Source organism: Ursus maritimus, unplaced genomic scaffold (assembly GCF_017311325.1).
Source record: "Ursus maritimus isolate PB19 unplaced genomic scaffold, ASM1731132v1 scaffold_18, whole genome shotgun sequence".
In the NCBI taxonomy this organism is placed as follows: domain Eukaryota; kingdom Metazoa; phylum Chordata; class Mammalia; order Carnivora; family Ursidae; genus Ursus; species Ursus maritimus.
Window position 1 is genome coordinate 17,901,788 of NW_024424230.1, and position 26,139 is coordinate 17,927,926.

The following is a 26,139-nucleotide window of genomic DNA, read 5'->3' on the forward strand; positions in this document are numbered from 1 at the left end:
GATAAGTAATGAAGGGATAAGTAATATATGATATGCAAATGTGGGAGAATGAGAACATTCCAAACTACTTCTGTTGAAACCAAGAGAAACCACAAAAAATTATGCTACCTAACACATGAGAAATTGAAAATAAGAATAATAATAAAATGTTTGAATTACTGACTTAATCTTTTATATCTTAAAAGGATGAAGAAAACAGATGTGGAAAATTATATAGAAATAAAGTCCTTGAAAAAAATCCAGTGGTGGTTAATATGAGACTTTAAAATATATACAAACAGGTGGGCCAACAACTGAGATATACTGGCAGCTGAGAACACTGTATTTAAAAATTAGCCTAAAATTACTTTACTTAGAAAGATTCTAATATAGCAGTAACATTAAAAGTAGTATTTGTAATGATTTTTAAAAAATCACTGAAGAAAAAATATCAGTAGGACAACAGATTAATGGTATGGAAAATTAGGATAAATGAAAGAATATTAAATATAATTAGATGAGAACAGATCAGTAAGCATAATCTAGAAATCTGCTAATCACCTGATTTGATATTCTATTCATTCTACTTGTAAGATTAATCAAGTAGTATGGAAATAAGAGCAGCAAAGAAAACCATAAGAAAGAAATTGTAATAGCTCCACATGGTATGAAGTTTAATGTACAAGGGCAGGAGCGAACAGAATGAGGTTGACTAATTTTGTCTTATTTCACCAATGACTAAATAATAATCATGATGGCTAACATTTTTTAAGCCCTTACTATTGGCTGACATTGGCTTTATATATATTCTTTTAATCTTTCCACACAATGAGAGTTACTGTGTCCATTTTGTAGATGAATAAACTAAAGCAGAGAGAACTTAAGGACCTTGCTCAGGCCACAAAGCTAATTAAGGGCCTAGCAAGGATACAAACCCAAGTCAGTCGGGCTCCAGAATCTGCTCTAACACCGCCTTCTCTAACACGTAAGAGAAAATATATAACTTGCTAATTAATTTTAATATCAATTTGGTATGTTGTAAATACTATCAAAGAAATAATTGTAATTGATCTGAGCCAGATAAATGGGTACAAGTAAAGAATTTGAGAAGGCCATATAACTTACAGTGGATATAAGGGAATCAAAGGAAGGTCAAAGGAAAATAAAGTCAAAGGAAAATAAATTTCAATAGAATTATTAATGAAAACAGGGCCAATTTTCAGATTATCCTCAGCATTTTTGTTAACCAGGAGTGCCGTATATATTCAGTGAAGTCAAGACATTTCAATATAATCTAAAGACAAAAGTAATCGGAAAGGGGCATTTCCTGACATTTTCACTGTGTTTGCAACGAATCATCCAACAGATATTTTTGAATGCTTCCGATCTATGTACATTGGGAGAGGACCATGATAGGGAACAACAGAGGATGGTATTATTGAATGAAACGTAGCTCAGAGGAGGAGGGGATTATTTTATGATGATCAAAGCCAGAATCTCAAAGGCCTGAAGCACAAAGGTCAAGGGCCTAATTTAGTGTTAGCAGAGGTGGAAATGTGGATTTCAGGCATATTGTTAAGGAAAGTTGACTGAACTCAGTGACTGGATACAGATGGGTAAAGGACAAGGAGTAAGAATTGTGATGTCATTATATAATTGTGCCATTAACAGAAAAAGGTAGGTTAGAAAAGACGCTGATAGAAGGTAGGCTTAGATTTTCTAAAACACTGAATTTGAAACAATGACAAGAGAGCGAAATGGAAATGTCTAGCAGATAAAAGCCTTAGAGGCTGGAGTTTAGGCTGAGCCCAATTATAAGGTGACATCTGAAGTTCAATGCATCTAACCTACATAGAGTGAGGAATCTGTTAAGGCCAGGGGAACTCAACATGCGGGCTCATTACTTCTTATAGCATTAAGCTGTGTGATGGGTCACACGTCAGCATTCCAGAATTTACCTTCTGGTCTAGAATGGATTATAGCTAGACCTCAGTTGTCACAGTGCTATGAATACAATCAATCTTTGCTTCTATTTTTTCCTTCATTATCTGGCCTATGGCAGACCTGGTCATGGTCCACTACAGAAATATACGTACCTTTCATGACTCATAAGAAAGAGGTTCTCTATGCCATTACTGAAAAGATATCCTATAAGATATCCCTTAGAAACAATCTGACAAGGTGTTTCTGACAAACCAAAATACAACTATGCCCAAAATTACCCATATATTTTTGATATAATTAAGGCACACTTTGTTTTCATTTACCACGTCATATAATGATTATATTTTTTACTCCAAAGACTCAGACTTATTTGATCAACATGTATTCTATTATGCATCCACCATGTTCTAGGCACTAAAAAGCAGGCTTCAAACGTGAGTTTTTTAAGGAACTTAAACTTTTCAATAATAAAGTTCTTTTAATAATTCGAGATTTAGATAAGACTTCTGCCACACTTCCCATCATACATCACTGTGGGTTTTGTTTTTTGAGCACTATGGAAAAGGAAGTATCTGTATTTACCCAAGTGATCAGATACCTCCAAGTGACGCGGTACAAACTTCGAGAGGAAAACTAGCTAACAGGAGCCCAAGAAAATCTCGCACAGAGCCAGCAGTTATTTATTACAAAGACTGTGTTTCAAAAAGATTGGAAAATCAGTGAGACATAATATCAAGTCTGCCAAACCAAAGGCAAATATTGCTAGAGGGAGGATTTTCATTGCTGATTTAACCACACACAAACCTGTAGCTCTAAGGATTCATGGAACTTAATTAGCCTGCTTATCAAGAACACTGCCTACCAACAAAATTTAAGTACTTCACAGGGAGTTACTTTTCTTTTTCTTAATTAAGCAAAATTCGAGTCAGGTATATGCCTAAATTGCTAGCAGCTGCCAGGTAAAAGCGAAGTCAGCAGCACAGCAGGATTTCTAACTAGTGAACTGCATCAAAGTTCTGATTTCCACAGTTGGTAGAGAGTCAGCCTAACACCACAGGCAAGAGCTGCCTTTAGGAAGGAAAAATCGACACATGGCCGAAGGCGGCCCTGCTTAACTTGTTCACCAATGTGCTCCTCACTGACGACTGTGAACTGGCCCGAGTCTACAAACACTCTCATGTCTCACGTGTGACCTTTCTCGTTCTCTCAAATTCATGTCATTTCATTGCAATGTGATGTATTTCCAAGTTTATTTGAATATAATAACAACCAGCGCTTACTGAAGACAGCACTGTGTTAAGAATTTCACCTCAATTATCTTCTCACGCAAGAAGGGGCACTATTTCTATCACCGTTTATGGGGGGAAACTTTAGCTCAGACAGGCTGAGAAAGTTCCCCAAGGTTGTGAAATTCACAAGTGGTGGAGATGGGATGCAAGCCACACAGTTTCTACTTCATTTTCTCCGATACATTACACTGCAGCGTTTTAACGGACTCGGCGGTTAAATTCGCTACCTCTTCCTCCTCAGTGAGCTAAGGCACAGGTCAGCGCACTTTTTCTGTAAAGGGCCACACAGTAAATGTTTGCAGCTTTGCAGACCACGCATGGTCTCTGCCGGCTACGACGACTCAATTCTGCTGTCTTGGTGTGACAGCACCACACGCAGCCCTCCAAGCAAGGAGCGTGGCTGTGTTTCAGCAGAACTGCATTACTGAAACAGGGGGCAGGCAGACCTGGGCAAGAGCTTGAGAACGCTTAAGTAAAATTCATGTTCCAGACAGATGTGCATATTTATTCTGTGGCCTTGTATCATCTCCTACTGTGTTTGGGAAGAACAAGTAGAAAGAAAATGGATTAAAAAAAAGAAAAAGCAGCAGCCAAAGCCAAAAGGTAAGGGAAAGGGATTTAGCGTTTCTATGCTATTCTTTACCAACCAATCTAGTAACGACGACAGGGAATCTACACGTCCTTCCTCCACTCCCTCAGTCCTGGGTTCTCTGCTTCCACTGGGCCCGTGGATATTCTCTCTGGCATCCGGGACAGAACACGGCAGATTTTCCCATCAGCTGTGACTCTTGCGTACAGTGGTTATGTCTTATCTTTCCACCTAACTGGAACCCTATGCCCTAGAGTCCAGTGAATTTACTAATTATCCTCTCTACGTGTTTTAGGTCCTATCTCTGTCTTTGCTCATGCTAGGAAAATTGTCCCACTCTCTCTATTAACTGATTCCAACAGCTAATTTAGGAAATGCATTACTGCATTCCCAGTTCAAAATTCTTAGTCCTTGGATTCACCTCTAAGACATAATTTCTAAACATGCCAATTATGCTTGTGCATTGTTTCAACTGTTGACTCACTTATTTCAAATACTACAACACACACCACGGAAGAGTTGAGAGAATCCCCAAAGTGTCATGGTCACTGGCTAAAGCAGTTAAGACTGAGTTTAGAGATTTAGCTTCGTTTTCCTGTTCTGAATGATTAGAAGAAAAGGTAACCTTTACTTTCATACAGAGCTGGAAGGTAAAGGTTATTCAGTCATATAACACTAATTTGGGATATCAAAATCAAGAAGCTGAAGTAGACAAAAATCTGGGGGCACTAAAATGTCTAAATGCACTAAAATGATGGACAGGAAATAAAATGGACTATAAATGACATTACAAATTCCCGTTAAGAAAGAATGCATTTGATTAATAAGTGTATCTTGAGTAATTTAATTAAAAAGAACAAAATAGGGGCGCCTGGGTGGCGCAGTCGTTAAGCGTCTGCCTTCGGCTCAGGGCATGATCCCGGCGTTCTGGGATCGAGCCCCACGAGAGGAAGAAGCAGGCTCCCAGTGGAGGAGCCTGATGTGGGGCTCGATCCCAGAACGCCAGGATCACGCCCTGAGCCGAAGGCAGACGCTTAACGACTGCGCCACCCAGGCGCCCCTCTCACTGGCTGTCTTTGTGTCAAATAAATAAAATCTTTAAAAATAAATAAATAAAAATAAAAAGAACAAAATATTCAAATTATTATGTTCTTTGCATGTTCCCAAGACCTTCATTGAGGCCACTTAGGAGGAAGAAAACTGTCAAGAAATGTATAGTTCAGGGCAGTTCGGTACTCTGTCCTTCATTCTTAACTGCTGTTCTTCCTTCAGTCCTCTGGGTGACTTCACTGTGCTCCCAGTGCATCACGTTTCTCTCTGCTGGTGCCAACTGTGTCTTGTCCAGTAACAGTCTTCTCTCTGATTTCTACACTTCAATTTTAAAGAAGCTTAAAAAGGTCCCCCTGTTTTATTTATTTATTTTTTGGTCTTACCTTATCGATGTTTGTGATTTATTTTTTAAGTCTGCTAGTAAAAATATACTCTAATTTTTAAAAACTGTCTTACCAAAATAGGTTCTGAAAATGCTATTTGAAGAATCTGTCCCTTTTAGGAGAAAATCATATAAGCAACATGGAACTTAATTTTTAAACAAGTATTTAGAGGGATTTCACTGCTCAAAGTCAGAGTTAAAAAAAAATATGGCCACCGATAAGGAGTTAATATCTTTAAAAAATTCACAGAAACAAAATTCAACAGTTACACAAGTACGGGAAATGGTGCATGCTCTATGCACTCATGCAAAATACACATTCACACATTAGAGACTGAGAAAGTTTGCATAAAGAAACGTGTTCAACATTCCAACAGTATCCCCTAAACTTGTCTGGCCCCTGAAATTTTTACCCCCAGCATCTGTTACCAGCTCTTAGAACTACTGTTTTCATGGAAAACAGCCAGGGAAGCTTTTGGAGAATTAATTAATAGCCTATTAAATTTAAGAGGCAGTTTAAAATTTTAGCTATATCCGTATGAATTTCTTCATATTCCTTCTGGAAATTTCTAATACAGTTGAATATATATTTATCTAATACAGTTGAATATAATTCCTAATATGGTTGACTAGATCAGCATTGATAAATGCTATAATGAAACATAAGAAGTTATGACTTGGAACTATTTATCAATGAGCACTATAAATTCACCATGATCACAGGGGAGCTTAGTCCTGGTTTTGCCATTTGTTAACAGTATGACCTCTGGTATAAAGAGATTTAAAGTCTCTCTCAGAGTTCTGATTCACTTATATCTAAAGTGGGGCCAGACTTGCCCTGTCTAACTATCTGGTACATCTTGAGAATCAAGTGATCAAGATGAAAATAAAAATCAAGAACAATTCTTCATAAACAATAAAGTGTTATAAAAATATAAAAAGAGTTATAAAAGTATAAACATAATATGTTATTTCATCGGTTTCTTTTTTAAACAGCCACACTAAATGCTGTTGTGGTTTTCTTTTTCTCTTGAACTCTGGCTAGAATGCTGTCTTAGAACTGCCAAATCCCTCATTTTACTTAGAAAAGTAATTTTTGGTTAGTCATTAATCATAATAACATATCATTAAACTTTTTTTTTTAGAAAATGCATGGCAGGGGCGCCTGAGCGGCTCAGTCAGTTCAGTGTCTGCCTTCATGTCAGAACATGATCCCAGGGTCCTGGGATCAAGCCTTGCATGACTCCCTGCTCAAAGGGGAGTCTGCTTCTCCCTCTCCCTCTGCCCCTCCCCCCTGCTCATGCTCTCTCTCTCTCAAATAAAATCTCTCTAAAAAAAAAAAGAAAGAAAATGCATGACAAAAATAGAATCAGAAAACTGTTTAAACGAAGAGACTTATTGCAAAGTAGCTGGCGAGCAGAACCACCTTCCTCTGGGCTCTATTATGAACCCACCCATGGCCGCCCTTCGATGCCAGTGAATAAAGACAGTAGGGGCTCTATATTCTTTGAGTCCTTCATTAAACTATTGATCCCTTTAGCATTATCCATAATGTTCCAGCAGCTCAGCATGTCAACTGGTGAAGTGCTAGTCTCTCACTCCTTTCAATAACTTCCACACTTTATGGAGAGGAAGTCACAATGATTTATTTACCTGACATTTTCCAGTCCGGATGTCGTACAGGGCCACTGAACCATGGCGAGCTCCAACTGCTATTCTGTGATTCCGCTCATAATAGCTGACCATGTAGAACCTGAATTGAACATTTTAACAACAACAACAAAAACAAAACAAAAACCCAGGTGAGATGACCTGCACATGGAAGTGGACAGAGTATATCTCAAAGCCGGAAGTCAGCTCTGATATATACTTTTAAATAAATATATCTATAATTAATACATCGAGATTTTTCAGAACTGTTTCATTTTAGTAACTCCTAAAATCATCTGAAAGAAAAATGATGCAGAATACCACTTAGGCCTATTAATAATTCTTTTCAGTAGAAAACAACTTCATCATTATAAACACCTTTGAATTTTCAAGCAAGAAATAGGGTCAAATACAAAAAAGATTTAATATGAAAACTCAGTTTTGCTACAGTAATTATTATGCAAATACTTCTATTTAAACAGATTGGAAAAGATGAAAAGGCTTACATATTCAATCTAATTATGTTCTCACATTTTATTACAGTATTAAGGACTGAAACATACTTGCTAGCAGTTTATAAAAAGACTACAGTAATGTTATGCTTAAGTTCATATCAATAACTTAGAATGAAATTAGTAAGTTATCCGTAAGAAAAAAGTTATCTGGCAAATTCCATAGATTTTCCATATTTACCCATTTATCTAAATGACAGCTGTGACTATACGTAGTATAAGTAAGCACATTTGGTGCTTATTTGGCATTACATGAAAATAAAACTGAGGGAGGAGGATTTGAAGGTTTTAAGAGGTTGATCTATTTTTATTTATTTCTCTTTTTTTCTAAGTCACTTTGCATGAGTGGATTAGGTATCTGAATTCCTGGTCTATGCCTTGCCATAATGATTTCATGGCCACCTGGCTAGAGCCTGGGAAGATATGAATAAAAATGATTAGAAGTGTAAACAAGGTATGATTTTATATCCCCAAAGAGTTTTGAATACACCTTCCCATTACCTAGTGCTACAGTCTCAGTATGAGTTGCCCAGATGAACAAGTGGCCTACCCTAAATATTTATGAGGATATTACATCAATTCTACCACGCATTCCTTGCTTTTTTTCTCTGTGGTGTCATACTACCAACTTAACTTTTCTGTTATTGCTTTTTTAAAGATGGGAAGGGGAGGTAAAGGAGATGACCGCAAGGAAGTATTTCTCTAACGCTTTCTTGAAATGGAGTAAAAAAACTACTACGTCATGTGACGACATTTCTGAAATTCTGGTAAGAGAGGCTGAGAGACAGACAAGAGGTTTAAATGTGAGTATTTTGAAACCAGAGACATTGTGATGAAGCCATCTGGACATGAGATGGCATTATGACATTCACACACATTTCATGAATCTGGAAAACGAGATACTCGGTTTTAAAACTTTTTGTTACTTATTAGCAAGTGGTGGATTCAGTACTTCTGTCCTATTCCTAAGCCTTACCCAGTAATGCGACTCCATTCCCTTCAGTGGAAGATTAATGCTTCATTTTTTAGTCGCCCGAGAGACACTACTTTAGGATGTCGTGCTGGTTTTGCTGTGCTCAGGCATGGGATGTTATTCAATCATTACAGTGGTTTAAGTACTGGGCGTCACTAAACACCTATCTCTCCATCTATACACACAGAAGCACACACAGTTGACTCCCAATTACGGTAACATACAACATAATATCTAACAAATGTGTCAACAAATATTTATTCTGTTCAGGTTAACAGCCACAGGAAAATAAAATTTCCAGAAGTATTTTTAAAATCTATTATTAAACTTTGCACAGATGTAGCTGTGATACTGCTGAAATCTGTCTGCAAGACGTGACTATAATTACCCCTCAAAACAAACCTGTGGTAAAATACATTTATGTGGACAAAATTTACTTAAACTAGAATTTTAAAAGTTTTTGTTACATTGGACATCTTCTTTGCTCTGGATATCAATCTCATCCTTCTATATCATCTAGAAACACCATAATTTATGGAAGAAAAAAAGATCAAATCTATTCTTGGTATCAAATCTTTAGTTTTTCTGAAAGGACCATATATTACAGGTCTGCATTTATCATTCTTTGCAATTTACTGCTAGAGTAATACTTCTAAACAAGATCTTAAACAATTCTGGACAGTGAAGGTCTTATGGCATGTTTTTATCTTTGGGTTTCTTGTTAAACTTTTTATTCCTTTAACAGTGTCTCTTTCAACAGAAGAAATCCATGGTACGTATGTGGTCACTTCACAAGTATCCACTCCGGGGATCTCTGCCGAGGGTTTCCAGAACCCACCATACCCCTAAACTACTCTTCTCCTAGAACTAGTTTTCCACTGAGGGACTGTCAAGATTAAGAATAGTGAGATGCATTACTTGCCCCCAGAGGTATCAATGGATTGAAGAGGAGGACCCACTACAGTTCTTAAAATTATTCTAGCTGTGACCTGATCCTACATGAAAGTCTTAAATTCCTTCAAAATTTGGGAGGGGGTTGTTCTCAGAGTGAGGACTGATGTGTGCTGAGTCTTCTAAAATGGTATTTCAGTCCCCAGTTCACTACGTTGATAACATGTCACTTGGGCAGCTTTCTTGGGTAAGAATCTGGTAAGAATCTTTTTATTATATTCAAATCAGAACAAGGATCTCCTCTACTTGGCCCATCACAAGGAAACTCTGCTGAGTTAGAGAGAACACTATCACCTAGGTATGTGAAAGAAGAATAAACTGGAATCTAGTAATGTTACAAAATATATTTCTTCCAGGGGTTGGGGTGGTCATCATCCCACTGATTCCACACTTTCATTACTGCCCACATGCAGCTGGGGTGATCCTTTTCAACCATTAATCAAATCACCTTTCTTTTATGTTCACAACCATCCTTCAAGACTCTTGTGATGTGACCCCATCTCTCAGACTTCATCTTCTCTCCCTCGGCTCACTCTGCTCATGTTACACTGATCTCCTTGTACTCTCTCGAATATGCCAAGAATGTTTCCACTTTGGAGCTTTAACACTTGCTGCTCCCTCCGCTTGAAAACCTCATCTGCCTGATATCTCCATGGCTTGTACCCTCCCTTCATTTAGGTCTCTGTTCCAAGGTGATCTTGACAAAGATCTTCATGGGCCATCTTATCTAATATAGCAGCCCTTCCTCCATTATTCTGTAGTCCATTATCCTATTTTTTCTTATTGTACTTAACCATCTCTGATATTAAACAATATTTTGTTTATAGCTTGTTTCTCTCCACCAGAGACTTTATCTTTTGTTGAATGTATGAATACATAAATGTGGTCCAGATGAGTAGTACAAAGTAATGTGGTAATAAGTTCAAACACTATGCCTATCCTCCACTGACTAGTGTATAAACTATGCAAAACATATCCATTTTTAAGACCAATGAATATTTTTATAGGGTCTAAGATAATAATTGAGATGACGAAACAAAGGAAACAAAAACTGTCAAAAAAGTTCGGCAGAAATCAAGAAACAGAAGTCAAGCAGCTGCCATGATCCCTCTAAAAATATATTTTTAATTGAGACAAACAACTGCAGATTTATGTGAAATTATCTGTAAAGGTCCTGTGACCTGGGTATGTTAGCATGAGGCTGACAGTTACACAATGGAAACTATTTAATTACACCTTAGGGACCTACAAAAGATGACTTGAACTAAAATGCAAGAAGGCAAATATAGTCTAAATAATGATGTATACAAGAAAGTATGTATTTTTGATACAAACATTGTTATGGAAATAAAAATTATGCTAAGAATCTGCCAGACATATCACCACACATAAATGTCAGTGAACATGGTATTATCACACAAAACATAATTAAAAGAAATAACAACTTAGCAATCATCAGTAAACACTGGAAGAGGTCATTTCTCCAAAGCCGCATCTGTGACTTCAACTGTTCAGGACTAAGTCACAATGGGGTGTCATCCACCCCACAATGGGTGTGAAACACAAATGTAAATTGAGTGCAGGATCCTGGAGCAAATCACTTTGCTTGCGAGTCTGCCAAGCACCCAGTGCCTGAGTCTCTAAATAACTTTGGTACTCTATTTATAGTCTCCTTTAAATAGATGACCTTTTTATCTTTATTAAAAATGGCCTTCAAAGAAGAGAGCACTGACGTGAAATTTAAAAGTCAATTTGGAAACACATAGGAAAAGGAAACACCTAACTCTCGGCAAAAATATGATTTGGGAGGAACACAGAAACCTGTAAAATCACTTTCTTAACTCTCACTTTGGTACTTCCTTTCCAATGACCTCAGGATGTTAAGTTACTAGGGTCTTATCATATCCTTGAGCATTAAAAAGCAGTAAGAAACACTCTTCAATAATCCAAAATTAATCTTCAGGTTAACACGAAACCATCTCAAATCTAAGGATGTCGAATAGAATGTATGGAATATGACCATTTACAATTTAGAACCACTTACAATTCGCTAACGACACTTGCAGCTAACATCTACTGAGTACTGACTGTGTGTCAGGCACTTCCCCCAGTACCTGGCACATGCATTTTCATAAGCAACTGAGATATTAGGATTATTGAGTGGCTCTTAGAAATTCTTGATGTTGATTTAAAATGGTTCACAAACTTCTGACTCCTTTTTTAAAAAAGGTATCAAGGCAATATGTACTTGTAAAAAACTCAAAACACCGACAATATGTATACAGTAAAAAGTCCTCCCTCGCCAAGGATTGACTACTGTTAACAATTTGGTGGAACTTTTGAGAGGTTTTTCTAATTCTGATTACACAAATGGTATCGTGTTACACATATTATTCTGCCACTTTCTTTCCTTCTCTCAGCACTTCATGAAATATTGCCCCATGTCAGTATACATGATCCCATGTCATTCTTTCTCATCCCTGCATTGTACTGCTGTGTCTGAATATTCCTTTATTTAACTATTCCCTTCCTGACAGTTCAGTTATACTGCATATGGATCCTTCTCTATATCAGTGACTGTTTCTGTAGGTTAGGAATCCCCAAAGCGAGATTCTGGATTAAAGTATACATACATTTTTAGTTTGATAGGCAATGCCAGTTTACCTTCAATTCCCACGAAAAGTAAAAGAGTGCCCCCAGTTGGTATTACCAAACTTTCTACCTTTTTCACCAACACAAGAGAAAAAAATGGTTATCACATTTTTATTTTAATTTGCATGAAATAACTTTTTAGATTGATTCATTCAGTTACACTCTGCTGGATATGCATGAAGGTTTCTTTATTAATGTAAACAGAAATTATTTAAAAACTAATCGACACTCTGCATCCCTGTACTCATCGTGCATTCTAGATGAGGGCTGAGATGCCTCAACATCCACAACATGTTCCCAATCGCCCCAAAAAAGACTGGAGCCCTGAACACAGGGAAACCTGCTCTGTGGGAGAGAACAGATAGGCCTGACCACAGGAGGTACCACTGGCAGCACCTGCCCCAAGCCCCGTGCTGGCCAGGAGGAGGCGCCAAAGAGCTCTTCTGAGGGCCACCACGGGAGGGCTAGGAAAACAATGAGGAATAGGTTTTCAAAGCACTGCTTTTATCAAGGGTGGGGGGAGGGGCTCTGTAAATCAGGAGGTACTCTCTAGAACGTGCTCCTACACTGCCCCCAGAACTCCAGGTCTCCATGCTGCTCATGTGTTTCCAAGATTTATAGGTGTGAAAAGTGGCTTTGGCGAAGGCACCAGTTCAAGGGGACCTGGGGTAGTTTTTGGGAGGTGTGAGCAGTAAAGGGTGAGTAAATGTTTTCTATAAGTGCTTCTTTTTAGTGGAGGGCACCAGTTCAAAAGATAAAAAGGAAAAACCCCTCATTCTGGGATGGTGATAGATACTGGTGAATTCATCTGAAAGTCCCCACCTCCCGTTCAGCCTCTTGTAAACTTTTAAGAGTCAAGAGAGATCTCCTGAATAACACTGTTAAATATTTAGCAGGTGAATTATATCTCTTCTGAAAGAACTTGTTATGGGCACACTGTACCCGGGGTATTACAACGAGAACTGCAAACACTTCCTAGGTTGTACAGGGAGCAGAATTTCCAGAAGGAAAAGACCGTGCATGTTAAGGGGGTATTGTATGGTGGCTGGGGAAGAGTTCTTACTGCCTGGCTCTGCCACTGAGTAACTGTGTGACCTGGGCGAGTTACTTGCCTATGCCTTGGTCTCCTTATATGAAAGCAGGAACAGTAAGAGTACCTATTACGGTTGTTGTGAGGATTAAAGGAGCTAAGACATGCAAAGTACTCAGAACAGTGCCTGGCCCACGACAAACCCTTCTTATAGTGAGTACACACACACTTCAGCAGCTAGCATCACTATCACCATAACCAGCATCATCTGCACCTCTGAAGATACGCTACAGAAATAATCAATCAGATGTGGTTAACGTGCTGTTTTCCTAGGGCAACTAAGTGCTATCAACTGCTAATAAATAAGGGAAATGAATGCCCCCAAATATTTTATATTTATTTCTTAAATACTTGTGATTTGCAAATATAACCTGATAATAATCTCAAATTATTTTAGTTTCAGCTTAATGTTGCTAATACAAATAATACGGATTTTGGTTTGAAACTCTCCGTATCATTTCAAACAGTGAAATGGAATACTCCTGGAAGCTTTACAGTTTTGTTTTGTTTTATGAAGAACCTTAATATTGAAAGCCATCTGTCGTAGAGTTTTTAGGAGTAGGGAAATGGACTAAAATGGTTTTAGAATGTCTTCTACTCACCTGAGTACAGGAGTAACGTCTGTAATTATTTATTGTAGAAAGTAGACTATAAAATGGTAACCAATTTAAGAATTTTCCTGGAAGTTAGGATAGAAGCTGTTTTACATCCTATTATTGCTATCACCATATGGGATAAGAACAAACCACAGGTCTGGAGGAGTTTTTTAAAAAATGAGCTCATGCACTGTTCTACAGTAGACGGTGTTCATTTCCTTACTGGATTTTAAGTGCCCGTTTAGGGTGAACAGAGCTGAATCAGCTTTTCACTTGAAAAGCAGAATCAATCAGTCTGTCTACATAATAACAAAGTTTAAGAAAAGGTAAACTGGCTCTGAAAATACAGACTTTCAACCCTTCTGTCTAGATTTTTTTTTTCCAATCCATTCAAAAGTTTACTTTTTTTTTTTTTTTTTTAAAGATTTTATTTATTTATGTGACAGAGAGACAGCCAGCGAGAGAGGGAACACAGCAGGGGGAGTGGGAGAGGAAGAAGCAGGCTCATAGCAGAGGAGCCCGATGTGGGACTCGATCCCGGTACGCCGGGATCACGCCCTGAGCCAAAGGCAGACGCTTTAACGACTGCGCTACCCAGGCGCCCCAAAAGTTTACTTTTTTTACCTTGAGTTTTTGGTATCTATGTTATAGCTTTAATGTTTTCCCAGTGATTGCTTTATTATTTATTTGAATTTTCTAATATATATCCAATTTAAAAGAAATGCACACTCATTGTAAAAAAAGAAACAGAATATAGAAAAATAAAAGAAAGGAAAGTTACCCTTTACTACCAATACCCTCCAGCACCCCAGGTAATCATGAAGAATATTTTGGAGTATGTCCTTCCCAGATTTTTTTTTCCTCTTCATATGCATACACATACAAGCATGAATATCAATCCTTACATATAGCTTTCTTCTCCAAAAATGCTTTTATTTTACATGCTCTTCTGAAACTCTGCTAATTTCTCTTTAAGCTTCTCTTCTCCTGCCATTTTCCCGTATCAGTAGAAATGGATTGACCTCAATCTTTTTAATGGCTGTATGGTATGTCACAGTTCTAGTATCTTTTAATGGAAACAACTGTTGGTAAGCAATAATTTCATTTAGAGGACATGAGTGAATAAAAATGTTTCAACATAAAGTACATTTTCGATATAAAATCATACTAAGAGGTTCCCAACAAAGGTCAGTGGAGAGATATCAGCTAAATCCAGCAAAACCATGAAAACATTTTAAATTTCAATGTCAATACTACTAGAATGCAGGTGGATTTATCCATTTACAGTAAACTAGAGAAATTTATACCCCGAGCCCTTTAAAGTTAGTTTCCTCCTTGCCACTACTCCTATCTTTTTAGTTCCTACTAAGAAGCCCAAGTATTTGAGCCATTGAATATATTGTTCAGGCCTATGCAAAGACTGAGAACTTCTTCATTCTTGGCAATGAAATATGAAATGTAAAAGAATATAAACTATAATTTTTGCAAACTGATCACTGACTCATTAGTCAGAGATTCACAGTCACATTTAACATAATATTTCATTTAATGACAGCCAATTCTACATATGGAAGTAGCTCGGAGTTTGGAGTTGGAAGGATTTGTGTGCCTGATAAACATCTACTCATCTTTTTAAATTCAGCGAAAACATCACCCATTGTCCTTTTATCCTGCTGTACACTATTACCTGGTCCTCCTCTGTGTCCTTCCCATCATACCACCTGGGACCCTTCCCTGTGTCCTGGAGACCCTTTCATCAGAGCATTGCGACATTTCTCCAATTTACCATTCTGTCTCTGCCCAGCCAACTTTAAGGCTTTTGAAACACAACAGTGCGATACCTGACTGACCAGATGTGGCCGCGCAGCCCACACTGGCCAAGCACTGCACCACACCCAGAGCAGACACACATATTAAACGTCCACTGAACACGGGAATAAATTCTAAAATACTTTCAGAAAATTTTAATCAAGAAAAGCCACACGACTGCTTAAAAATTATTTTATGCTGTTAAATCACCTGAACTCCATTTATTGACTCTTATTTCTTCAGTGACTTCTTTTTTCTCTAATTTTGGAATTGGGCACTGTGATTTATCATTTATATGGCAAAACCCAGTCAATTAAAATATTTTCTTTTCATATCAATTTTCGATTCTAGAAATAAACACTATCTAGCCTTATTTAAAATAATCGGATGGTATAAACCATCATAGAGTGACTAATTAAAATTTCTCATCACTGAGTAATTGAGAATGATATGCTGCCATCAAAAATAAATACTGAATGCTCACCACTACACATTACTTAAGTTCATATTGATTTCTTGACTTTTTATAATGAATAGATATATATTTTTAAAATGGACTTTTTTTTTAAAAAAAAGATTATATTTACTTATTTTGAGAGAGAGAGAGAAAGTGTGTGTAAGTGAGGGAGGAAGGGCAGACGGAGAAGGAGAAGCAGTCTCCCCACTGAGAGAGAGTCCGACTCACCCCCCCAACACAGGGATCAATCCCAGGGCCCTAAGATCATGACTGGAGCCAAAATTAAGAGTCTGACGCTTAACCGACTGAGCCACCCAGGCACCCCAAAAATGGACTTTACTTTTTAGAGCAGTTTCAGGTTCACAGCAAAACTAAGCAAAAAGTACAGGGTTTTCCCAAATACTCCTGGCCCCCAACATGCACAGACTCCTCTATTATCAACACCTACCTCCCAAGAGTGGTATATTTGTTACCATCGATGAATTTACACTGATAAATTATTATCACCCAGAGTCTGTAGATTACATTAGGATTCACTCTTGGTGTTGTACATTCTATGGGTTTGGACAAACGTATAATGACACATTCACCATTATAATGTCACACAGAGTAGTTTCTCTGCCCTAGAAATCCTCTGTGCACCACCCATTCATCCTCTCTTTCCCACTAACTCCCCTTGCTAACCACTGATCTTTTTACTGACTCCACAGCTTTGCCTGTCATATAGTTGGAATCAAATAGCATGTAGACTTTTCAGATTACTTTCTTTCACTTGGTAATAAGCATTTCAGGTTCCTTCATGTCTTTCATGGCTTGATAGCTCATTTCTTTTTAGTACTGAATAACATTTCATTGTCTGGATATACCACAAATAATATGCTTTTCAAAGTACAATGGTGATACTATGTTAAAACTATGCTCTGATTTCTACCTAATTGATTTTTTCCACAGAACTTCAACAGGTTAACAAAAAATAGCATAATAAAATAGGTACTCCTTGTGTTTTCTTTTTAAAAGCTTTAACTTACTTTTCATATTAATTGAGTCTTTTGTTCATTAAATAATCTAGTATAGGTTCACATTTGATAGTTAATTACTTCAAAGAATTTTAGGGAAAGCATTAAAGAAGCTGCAGCATTCCTGTATTAGGAGCAAAAGTTATAACATGTCTCAGAACTTATTAGGAGATAGAATGGTAATCATATATTAATAAATTAGTAATGAGGAAAGATTTTAACATTTTCGAGCTCTATCTTGCAGCAGGTTATTAGACACTAGAAAGCCCCTCATTTTACAGAGGTGGAAACAAAAGCCTACAGACATGGCCAAGGCTGCCCACTTGGGTGTGGCAAAGGCAGGAGCCCCCTAGTCACAATTAGAGCAGTTCTTAAAGCATGCTCTGCGTCAGCCCTGCTTTCGTAGGAACACTAAGATGATCTCGTTTTCTCACGAGCGTGCGGCTGACATCCAGATTCCACACGATGTGAGCTATCACAGGCAGAAGCAGACACGAGAATCTGGAGGACTTCTATTGCAGATACGGTAGATTGGAAAAAACATAAAACAAGCCCATTCTTCTAATTTGCTTTGCTTTGGAAAATATAATTTTTTTTTCTCTTATCTCCCTTTTATTTTTTATTATTTTTTTTTCTTTTTAAATGATTTTTTATTATATTATGTTAGTCACCATACAGTACATCCCCGGTTTCCGATGTAAGGCTCGATGATTCATTAGTTGTGTATAACACCCAGTGCACCATGCAATACGTGCCCTCCTTACTACCCATCACCGGTCTATCCCATTCCCCCACCCCCCTCCCCTCTGAAGTCCTCAGTTTGTTTCTCATAGTCCATAGTCTCTCATGTTTCATTCCCCCTTCTGATTACCCCCCCTTTCTTTATCCCTTTCTTCCCCTACCGATCATCCTAGTTCTTATGTTCCATAGATGAGAGAAATCATATGATAGTTGTCTTTCTCTGCTTGACTTATTTCACTTAGCATTATCTCCTCCAGTGCCGTCCATGTTGTAGCAAATGTTGAGAACTCGTTCTTTCTGATAGCTGAGTAATATTCCATCGTATATATGGACCACAACTTCTTAATCCAGTCATCTGTTGAAGGGCATCTCGGCTCCTTCCACGATTTAGCTATTGTGGACATTGCTGCTATGAACATTGGGGCGCATATGGCCCTTCTCTTCACTACGTCTGTATCTTTGGGGTAAATACCCAGTAGTGCAATGGCTGGATCATAGGGTAGCTCAATTTTTAACTTTTTAAGGGACCTCCACACTGTTGGAAAATATAATTTTTCATTAAGATATTGTTAATGTGAACATTTCATGGGTTACTTTTAAATTTCTTAATTTTAATTTCTAATACGGCAAATATTGATAGTTATAACCCACATAAAAATTCTTTGGGGTCCTCGGGGTGCTTGGGTGGCACAGTTGGTGAAGCATCCGACTCTTGGTTTCGGCTCAGGTCATGATCTCAGGGTTGTGGGATCAAGCCCCATGTTGGGCTCTGTGCTCAGCACAGAGTCTGCTCTAGATTCTCTCTCCCTCTCCCTCTACCCCCCTGCTTATGCTCTCTCTCTCAAATAAATAAATCTTTAAAAATTCTTTGGGGCCCTCAATAATTTTTAAGTATAAAGGGGTCCTGAGACCAAGAGGGTTGAGAATTGTTGACTTAGAGTCTCCTCTCTTTGAAAAAGTAGACTCACTCTTTCATCTTCTTTCCCTCTCTATATGCTGTGTGTGTGTGTGTGTGTGTGTGTACAGAATATATATCTTAAGATACCTTTGAGAATCTGGTTTCAATGAAATAAAAGCAAGCTAAATACTTACTAAGCACTTAAGCTGCCAAGAAGAGACTACAGGATGACTCTGGAATCAACAGGATGAGATGCGATTTAGGATTGGGAAGAGGTAGCTGAGAAAGAGAGAAGGGGAGGCTCGGGGGGCAGAGATGAGAGAGGGTGAAGGAGAGGCCTGGGTGTGCCTGCCCTGTCCCTTTGTCCTCTGAAGCCTTGCTGCAGGCACAGGGTCTTTGAGTGCATTCCTTCAACAGCTAGGGGTGCTGGGAACATAACAGAAAAGCATCCAGACAGGGTCCCTGTTCTTACACACCTAACGAGGAAGTGCAAATATGAACAAGGTGACTTCAGAGGACACAAGCTCTATGAAGATAAAATGGCAATGTGACAGTGGTGGTGGGGAGGCTGTGCGAGACAGGGAGGTCAGGGGAGTGGATGTGAATGAGGAGACCAGACAGGCCACGTCAAGATCTGGAGGAGGAGTGTTCCTGGCAGAGAGAATAGTTGGGAACCAAAGTCCTAAGGAGAAAGTGTGGCTCTATTCAAGGAGTAGAAGAAAGCCCGAGGTGCCCTCAGCACAGTGAGTTTGAGATTGGGATCTGAAGAATACAGGTCTAACTCACTTAAAATATACCATCTGTAATGTGAGTCCTAAACGATGGGCAGTTTGGCTGCCAGCTATTATATATCACAGTGCATGTGTAACATACAAAGTCCAGAGTTAAAGAGGCCCCCTTCCTAGAGCAGCAGCACCGCACTGTGGGAAGAGCCAGGAATCCCTAGAAAAGCTAAGGGTCCTTTAAAGTAAGTAGAATCGATTTCAGGATTTGTATTGAGCCTCAGAAAAACGCATTCCTGGTCTTCCTGAAGTCTCGCCTCCCTCCTCCCTGGGCACTGGATCCCAGGAAAGGTTATGATACAACCTATCTATCAATCTTGGGGATTTAAGGGGTGCAGAAAGTAGAAGAGTTTTAATTAAGAAGAAATAAGTTTCACATTTCAGTGCAACAAAAGGCTCCGCTACATCAGTGGTTCTCAAAGGGTGGTCTGCAGATGCCTTGGGGGTCAGGCTCCTGTTAGGAAGTTTGTGAGATCAAAACTACTTTTGTGAGATACTGAGATATCACTCGATCTGTTCATTGGGTTGACTCTGCACTGACAGCGTAAGAGCAAGGCCAGGTAAAGCTGCCGGTGCGTTAGGCTGAATCAAGGCCGAGGCACCGTGCTCGACCAGCCATCATTACGTCTTCACGGCCACGTGCCGGTGGTAAACAGAACTAAATCCCAAGGCATTTTCACTGAAGAATATCCCTGATGAGGCAGTAAAAATTATTAACTTTACTTACATTTTGACCCTTAACTACATGTCATTTTAACATTCAGTGTGACAACATGGGAAGGGCACATAAAACCTTTCTCTTGTATGCTGCAATCTGATGGTTGTATCAGGGAAAACCACTTATGGGATCGAGGTGCAAGCGAAACCAGCTGTTTTTTTTAGTTTGTTTCTTTGTTTTCCCACATGATACATTTGTACTTGCAAGTATAACCCCCGAGACAAACTGTGGTTATCTGGACTTGGGTATTTGGCAGACATTTTCTTGAAAATCAACTACTTTATTCCTGTCCAGGAAAACAACTGACAGAACTTATTGCCAATGATAAAATTCAAGCTTTCAGGTACAAATTAGAATTCTGGTTTCCCACGACTCCCTGACTTCTTCATGAGATTAACAGTAATATTAGTGATTTTTTGACATTGTGTGTTGCAATGTGACAATATATGGACAACCTACATAACTCAGGGAACCAATATTTTCCAAAGACAAATGCAGAATGTTACAAAGCCACACATGGGAGAAAGACCCACTCAAAGTGCAAGATGTACCAAATGGATTAAATACAACAGTATGAAAAGTTCATTATGATTACAGAGTCCACACTGTGGCTAACCTTTAAAAATGACCACATGACCACAGGTTGAGTTTCGATGAACTACTAAAGAAGATGCAAAATTATCTTAAAAGGCTATTGAAACATTCCTCCTGTTTTCAACTCTGTATCTATGTGAGGCCAGATTTTTCACCACATACTCAATTAAAACAACATATGGCAACAGATTAAAGACAGACATGGATATGAAAATCCACCTGTCTCTTATTAAGCCAGACATTAGAGAAATCTGAAAAAATGTTAAGCGATGCTACTTTCTCAGTATTTTTTTTTTTTGTTTTGGCAAAGCAGTTATTTTTCATAAAAATATGTTTTTATATCACAAGGTGAACTGCATTTGGTATTTCAAATAACTCCTTTGGGTGTTTAATTTTTAAGGAGTTCTGAGACCAAAAAGTTTGAGAATCACTCAAGACCAACAAACACTGGACAATCAAAAAATTGTAAGCGGGTTGGGGGGGAGAGGGAAGAGAGAGAGAGATGAGCAGAAGAGTGGGAGCAAAGATCAGATCAGAGTAGCTCAAGAGGACACGAGAGATGACAAGACGGACAGAGTGCAGACTCCTTTTCCTGGAGGAGGAGAGGTGAGAGGCCAGGAAGCGGACAGATGAGATGTGGAGGGAAGGGACGGTGGCTCAATGCGAGACAACAGAGCCTGCCTCCAGGCTGAGGACAAGGCGCCAGAGAGAAGAGAGGATAATGTGATAGCTGGTTCTCTGGAGACCACAGTCCAAGGAGAGGGGAAAGAGGGTGGAATGAAGAATGCAGCAGGGAAAGACCGGGGCCTGGAACAACAGGAGCCATCTCATCCTCTGAGGAGATGACACAGCTGCGTGTCACCTGATGCGTCCACACCCGTGGACTCTCCCCCGCAGAACACAGAGCAGGTGTGAAAGCTGTTCAGCAGAGCTGGGCTTCACTGTCATCTGACTGTCAGCACAAAAATGTTAAGTTTGTCCATTCGTAAAATGAAGGACAGGAATACGTAACGCGTAACATAAGGTCCGTTTCAGATGCAGCATTCTACAAGCTGCCATTCTATAAAAACGCAGCAAGGCCACTGCTTAAGTGGCATAACTGGTGCCATTTATTACGAAAAAAATAAGGACTCAACTCATTATTCAACCGCAGTTCTTGAGGGTCTACACCAAGTGTTCACACATTCTTAACTAAAAATTGAGACAGAGCCCACCGAAGGGTTTCTTTTGAATCTGGGAATGTATTTGACAAGTCTTTAGAAGGCACAAAAATTAAATCACTCTTAGTTATATGTCAAATCAATTGCCTCAACTTAAGGGACTAAAAATGCATGAAATAAGGCTCTATCTGGGAATTCTGGGGCATGTGGCTTTTGGCCAGGGAAGCCCTCTCCTACTTGCTAAGGGGCGCCATAAGGAAGTGGATACAAAAGCCCCTTCAAGCTACTTACAATGTGCACAACTGAGGAGTTGTAAATGACTAAAAATGGCATTTAGAGGCACACATATCTAATTGTTGCTATGAAAAAAGTCCTGAAACCTTTTATATCTCCAAATACAATCGTACCCTTCCATCAACTTACAATTTCATTTTTAAATCGCTAATCCTTTATTTGCTAAGCATTATGTCCACAAGAACATAATAAAAGAGCCTCAAATTTTAAAATTACATTATAATTTCATTATATTTCCAGAGGTATTTTATCTTCCTTTCTAATTGAGCTTTGATAGGCAGTAGCTTACAAGAGCCTAAATTTTTTATTCTGAGACTAGCAAAAGAATATTTTTACAAAATGAATAAGAAACCTGTATTCATTTTAGAACAAGTGTATGTCACACATACGTGTTCCATACTGCTTTTCTCTTAGTTCAGTACATCTGTGTATTTTTACACTTTGATTTTTTATGCTGCTGCATCAAATATAGTCATGTAAAATGAGTCAGTGTTTATACGGTGACCAAAAGAGGAAAATTAATCAAACCGAGTCAGGCATGGCATGCTCAGTGTTGACTGGTCTGTTATACAAGGATAGCCAAGTTCAGCAACACAGCAGTTGGTAACTACATTTTACTTTTTTTTTTTTTTTAAAGATTTTATTCATTTGTCAAAGACAGCACACAAGCAGGGGGAGTGGCAGGTGAGGGAGAAGCAGGCTCCCCGCAGAGTTGGGAGCCTGATGACCCGAGCCGGAGACAGATGCTTAACTGACTGAGCCACCCAGGCGTCCCGGTAATTACATTTGAACAAGGAATTCTGAGAAAACTCCAGTGATCTTTTATCTTCCACTCCTTGAAAAAGTTATTTCTACTTTCTTAGTGTCTAGGGTACCTTTAACTAAGGATGCTGTATTATTTATATCCAGGCAATTAAATGTACGCTACTCAGAGCTCTCTGTACTTCTGCCTCCAACAACAATTATCTAGAATGTTGTGTGATGCCTCTTTGAAGATAATCTAGGAGCCTGACAAAGGCAAAGGAAAGGCCAACAAGTCTGGCGAGAATCTGGAGGAATTCATTTCTTTAACAAGTTACCTGATTGTACCTCTGACTTGGTTTATTCATAAACATAAAAGTAATTCAAGGTTTCAAAAATCTTACTGCTAATATATCTGTGTTCTAAAAGGAATGCACCTTATTTCCTATATAATAATATAGTCTTATTCATTATAGTGAGGAAAAATCTGGCAGAACTATTTTGTGTATCAGGTTTTTGAAGGATATATGTGCTACAGTCTCTCGAAGGCACTGAAATTTAAGTAATTTTCTTCTATTATTAATGGACCCTTCTATATATTATTAATAATATCCCTGGAACTAAAATGTATATTAGGAAGTATTTAAATCTATGACTATAAAGTTTATACAGCAGTTAAAATCATGTGATTTTTGTATCTTTCAGTAAATACATTATAGATAAATATCTACAGATACATAAACTACTCCAGGAAGACATAATTCAGTTAATGCAAGGACTTTTACAAAAATTTTTAAGAAAATAATCATAGTTGGTATTCTGTGTACAATTATTTTTGTTTCCATGGCTTTTGAAATGAGATTTAAAATATGTGTCCATTTCACATACATGAATATATATATATATATTCACATACTACATAAAGGACTTAGGGAAGCTTATAGAACACAATATGGTGAAAATGTGGAAAAGGAAGAGCGGTCTGAGGTGTGATGATGAGGGAAGGAGAATAGGTGACGTAAGACATGACTCACTGAGAGTCAGGCAGAAATTTGGCTTTGAGGGGCATCTGGGTGGCTCAGTAGTTAAGCATCTGCCTTCAGCTCAGGGCGTGATCCCAGAGTCCTGGGATCAAGTCCCACATCAGGCTCCTCCGCTATGAGCCTGCTTCTTCCTCTCCCACTCCCCCTGCTTGTGTTCCCTCTCTCGCTGGCTGTCTCTCTCTCTGTCAAATACATAAATAAAATCTTAAAAAAAAAAAAAAAAAAAAAGAAATTTGGCTTTGAGCTGCCTAAGGGCCAAAGCAGGATTTTTAACTTAACCCCCTGGTTATGTGGAAGAAAAAAAGAAAACCAAAACACATACTAGTTCCTTAGGAAAAAACAAACAAAAAAATGCTTGTTACCCGAGTTTAAAAGAAATGTCTTGAGTCTTCACAGAAGGGACACTAAGCAAAGTGCTGCATGACATCAGCACGAGCCCTAAACTACACGCACTGGCGGTCTTCCCCTGACACTCTCCAGAAGATTCCTCCACGCAAACTTCAGGCACAGTCCTGAACAGGAACTTGGGGACAGAACTGGAAAGGAGACCAGACAACATGGTCCAACAAGGCAGCTCTCTGATGGTGTGTAATTTACTCTATAGACAGAAACTCAAACATGGAAAAGAATAAATGGACCATGTGTTTTTGTTTTTGATGGACTACGTGGTTTTTATTTTTATTTATTTTTAAAGGTTTTGGACTTATTTATTTTTAAAGATTTTTATTTATTCATAAGACAGAGAGAGAGACTGGGGGGGACATGAGAATGGGGAGGGGCAGAGGGACAGGGAGAAGCAGACTCCCTGCTGTGTTTGGAGCCCGAGGTGGGGCTGGATCCCAGGACCCTGAGATCATGACCTGAGCTGAAGGATGGGCTATGTGTTCTTTAAACTAGCTCCTAAGCGTTCTGTTCTTTCCAACTGAGTTTTAGATAAAAGCCAATCAATGCCCAGTTTGAAGGTAACATCTTTGGCAGACATTCCGTGATACAGTCTAAGGGCAACTCTTTAAAAACTAATAGTGCATCACTGGAACGGAGAAAGCGAAGGAATGCCTTCAGGTGTTTCCTTGGCGTTCCTCTGAGTTTATTCAACATAGAAACAAACAAGCATTCAAGGATCCAAGGTTTTATATAACAGAACATGGTCATTAAGAACAATGACTCAGGTTTTTTGTTTCTCGGTTTTGGATTATTACAGTACTCATTTTCAAACTCTAGCGTAGTTAAAAATCCTCAGGGGGGGCTGCAAAGGGCAGCTTCCCAGGCTTCGTAACAGTCTGAGGCAGTGTCTCTCCGGTGGGGCCCAGAAATCAGGTAATTCTCTTGAAGATGGTCTAGGAGCTGCCCTTGGAGATCATTACTCCGAGTCCACAGAGCCTCACTGGGAGTGAGCCCTCGATACCAGTTTTTAAACTCCACCTTCTCATCTGCGTCCTTAGTTCTCTCACCTAATAAGCACTGGCTGTACTCTGTTTAATATTCAGTTGTGTGAGCACCCTTCTTACCTGGTCTCGAGAGTCACAAAACCTCTCAAACTACAGGGTCTGTAAACTACACACATATTTTATGTCTTTTATATGAGGACCCTCCCTTGCATGTTTATCTCAGGCTTAAACAGGAGTTTTTTTTTTTTAAAGATTTATTTATTTATTTATTCGACAGAGAGAGAGAGACAGCCAGCGAGAGAGGGAACACAAGCAGGGGGAGTGGGAGAGGAAGAAGCAGGCTCATAGCGGAGGAGCCTGATGTGGGGCTCGATCCCACAACGCCGGGATCACGCCCTGAGCCGAAGGCAGACGCCCAACCGCTGTGCCACCCAGGTGCCCCAGGAATGTTTGTTTTGAACAACTGTTCTACCAAACGAACGCTGTGACTTAGGTACTGATGGTCTACACCTCTTTGCACACTAGCTGCTAAGTTTAGATTCGAACTTATGGCTTACCTCTGGCAAATTATGCATTTATGCATTGCTGTAACCTCATGTTTTAATATCAGCAAGTGAGCTTTGGTCAGTGATAAAAAAGAATGCCTACCAAATTTTACTGGCATGTGTCCTAATGCATTTCTACTTTCAGGCAGAAGATATTAGGAGAAGTTATCAGGCAGAAGATATTAGGAGAAGAGAAGCTATTATATAAACCAAATTAGATAAGTCAAACTTTTTGTATTATTCCTTCTTCCTTTCAATGAATTTACAATTTGTAGCTTAAACTTTAAATATGTTTT

The 26,139-nt window shown here is 38.8% G+C and overlaps 1 protein-coding gene across 1 annotated transcript in view; it reads right to left on the bottom strand.

Moving 5' to 3' along the window:
* WDR7 (WD repeat domain 7) overlaps positions 1-26,139 on the bottom strand; it is a 337,551-nt gene that overhangs the window by 50,975 nt on the left and 260,437 nt on the right. The window contains exon 27 of the mRNA XM_040632480.1: positions 6,887-6,986. Coding sequence (XP_040488414.1) covers positions 6,887-6,986 — 100 coding nt within the window. The remainder of the gene's footprint in view (positions 1-6,886; positions 6,987-26,139) is intronic.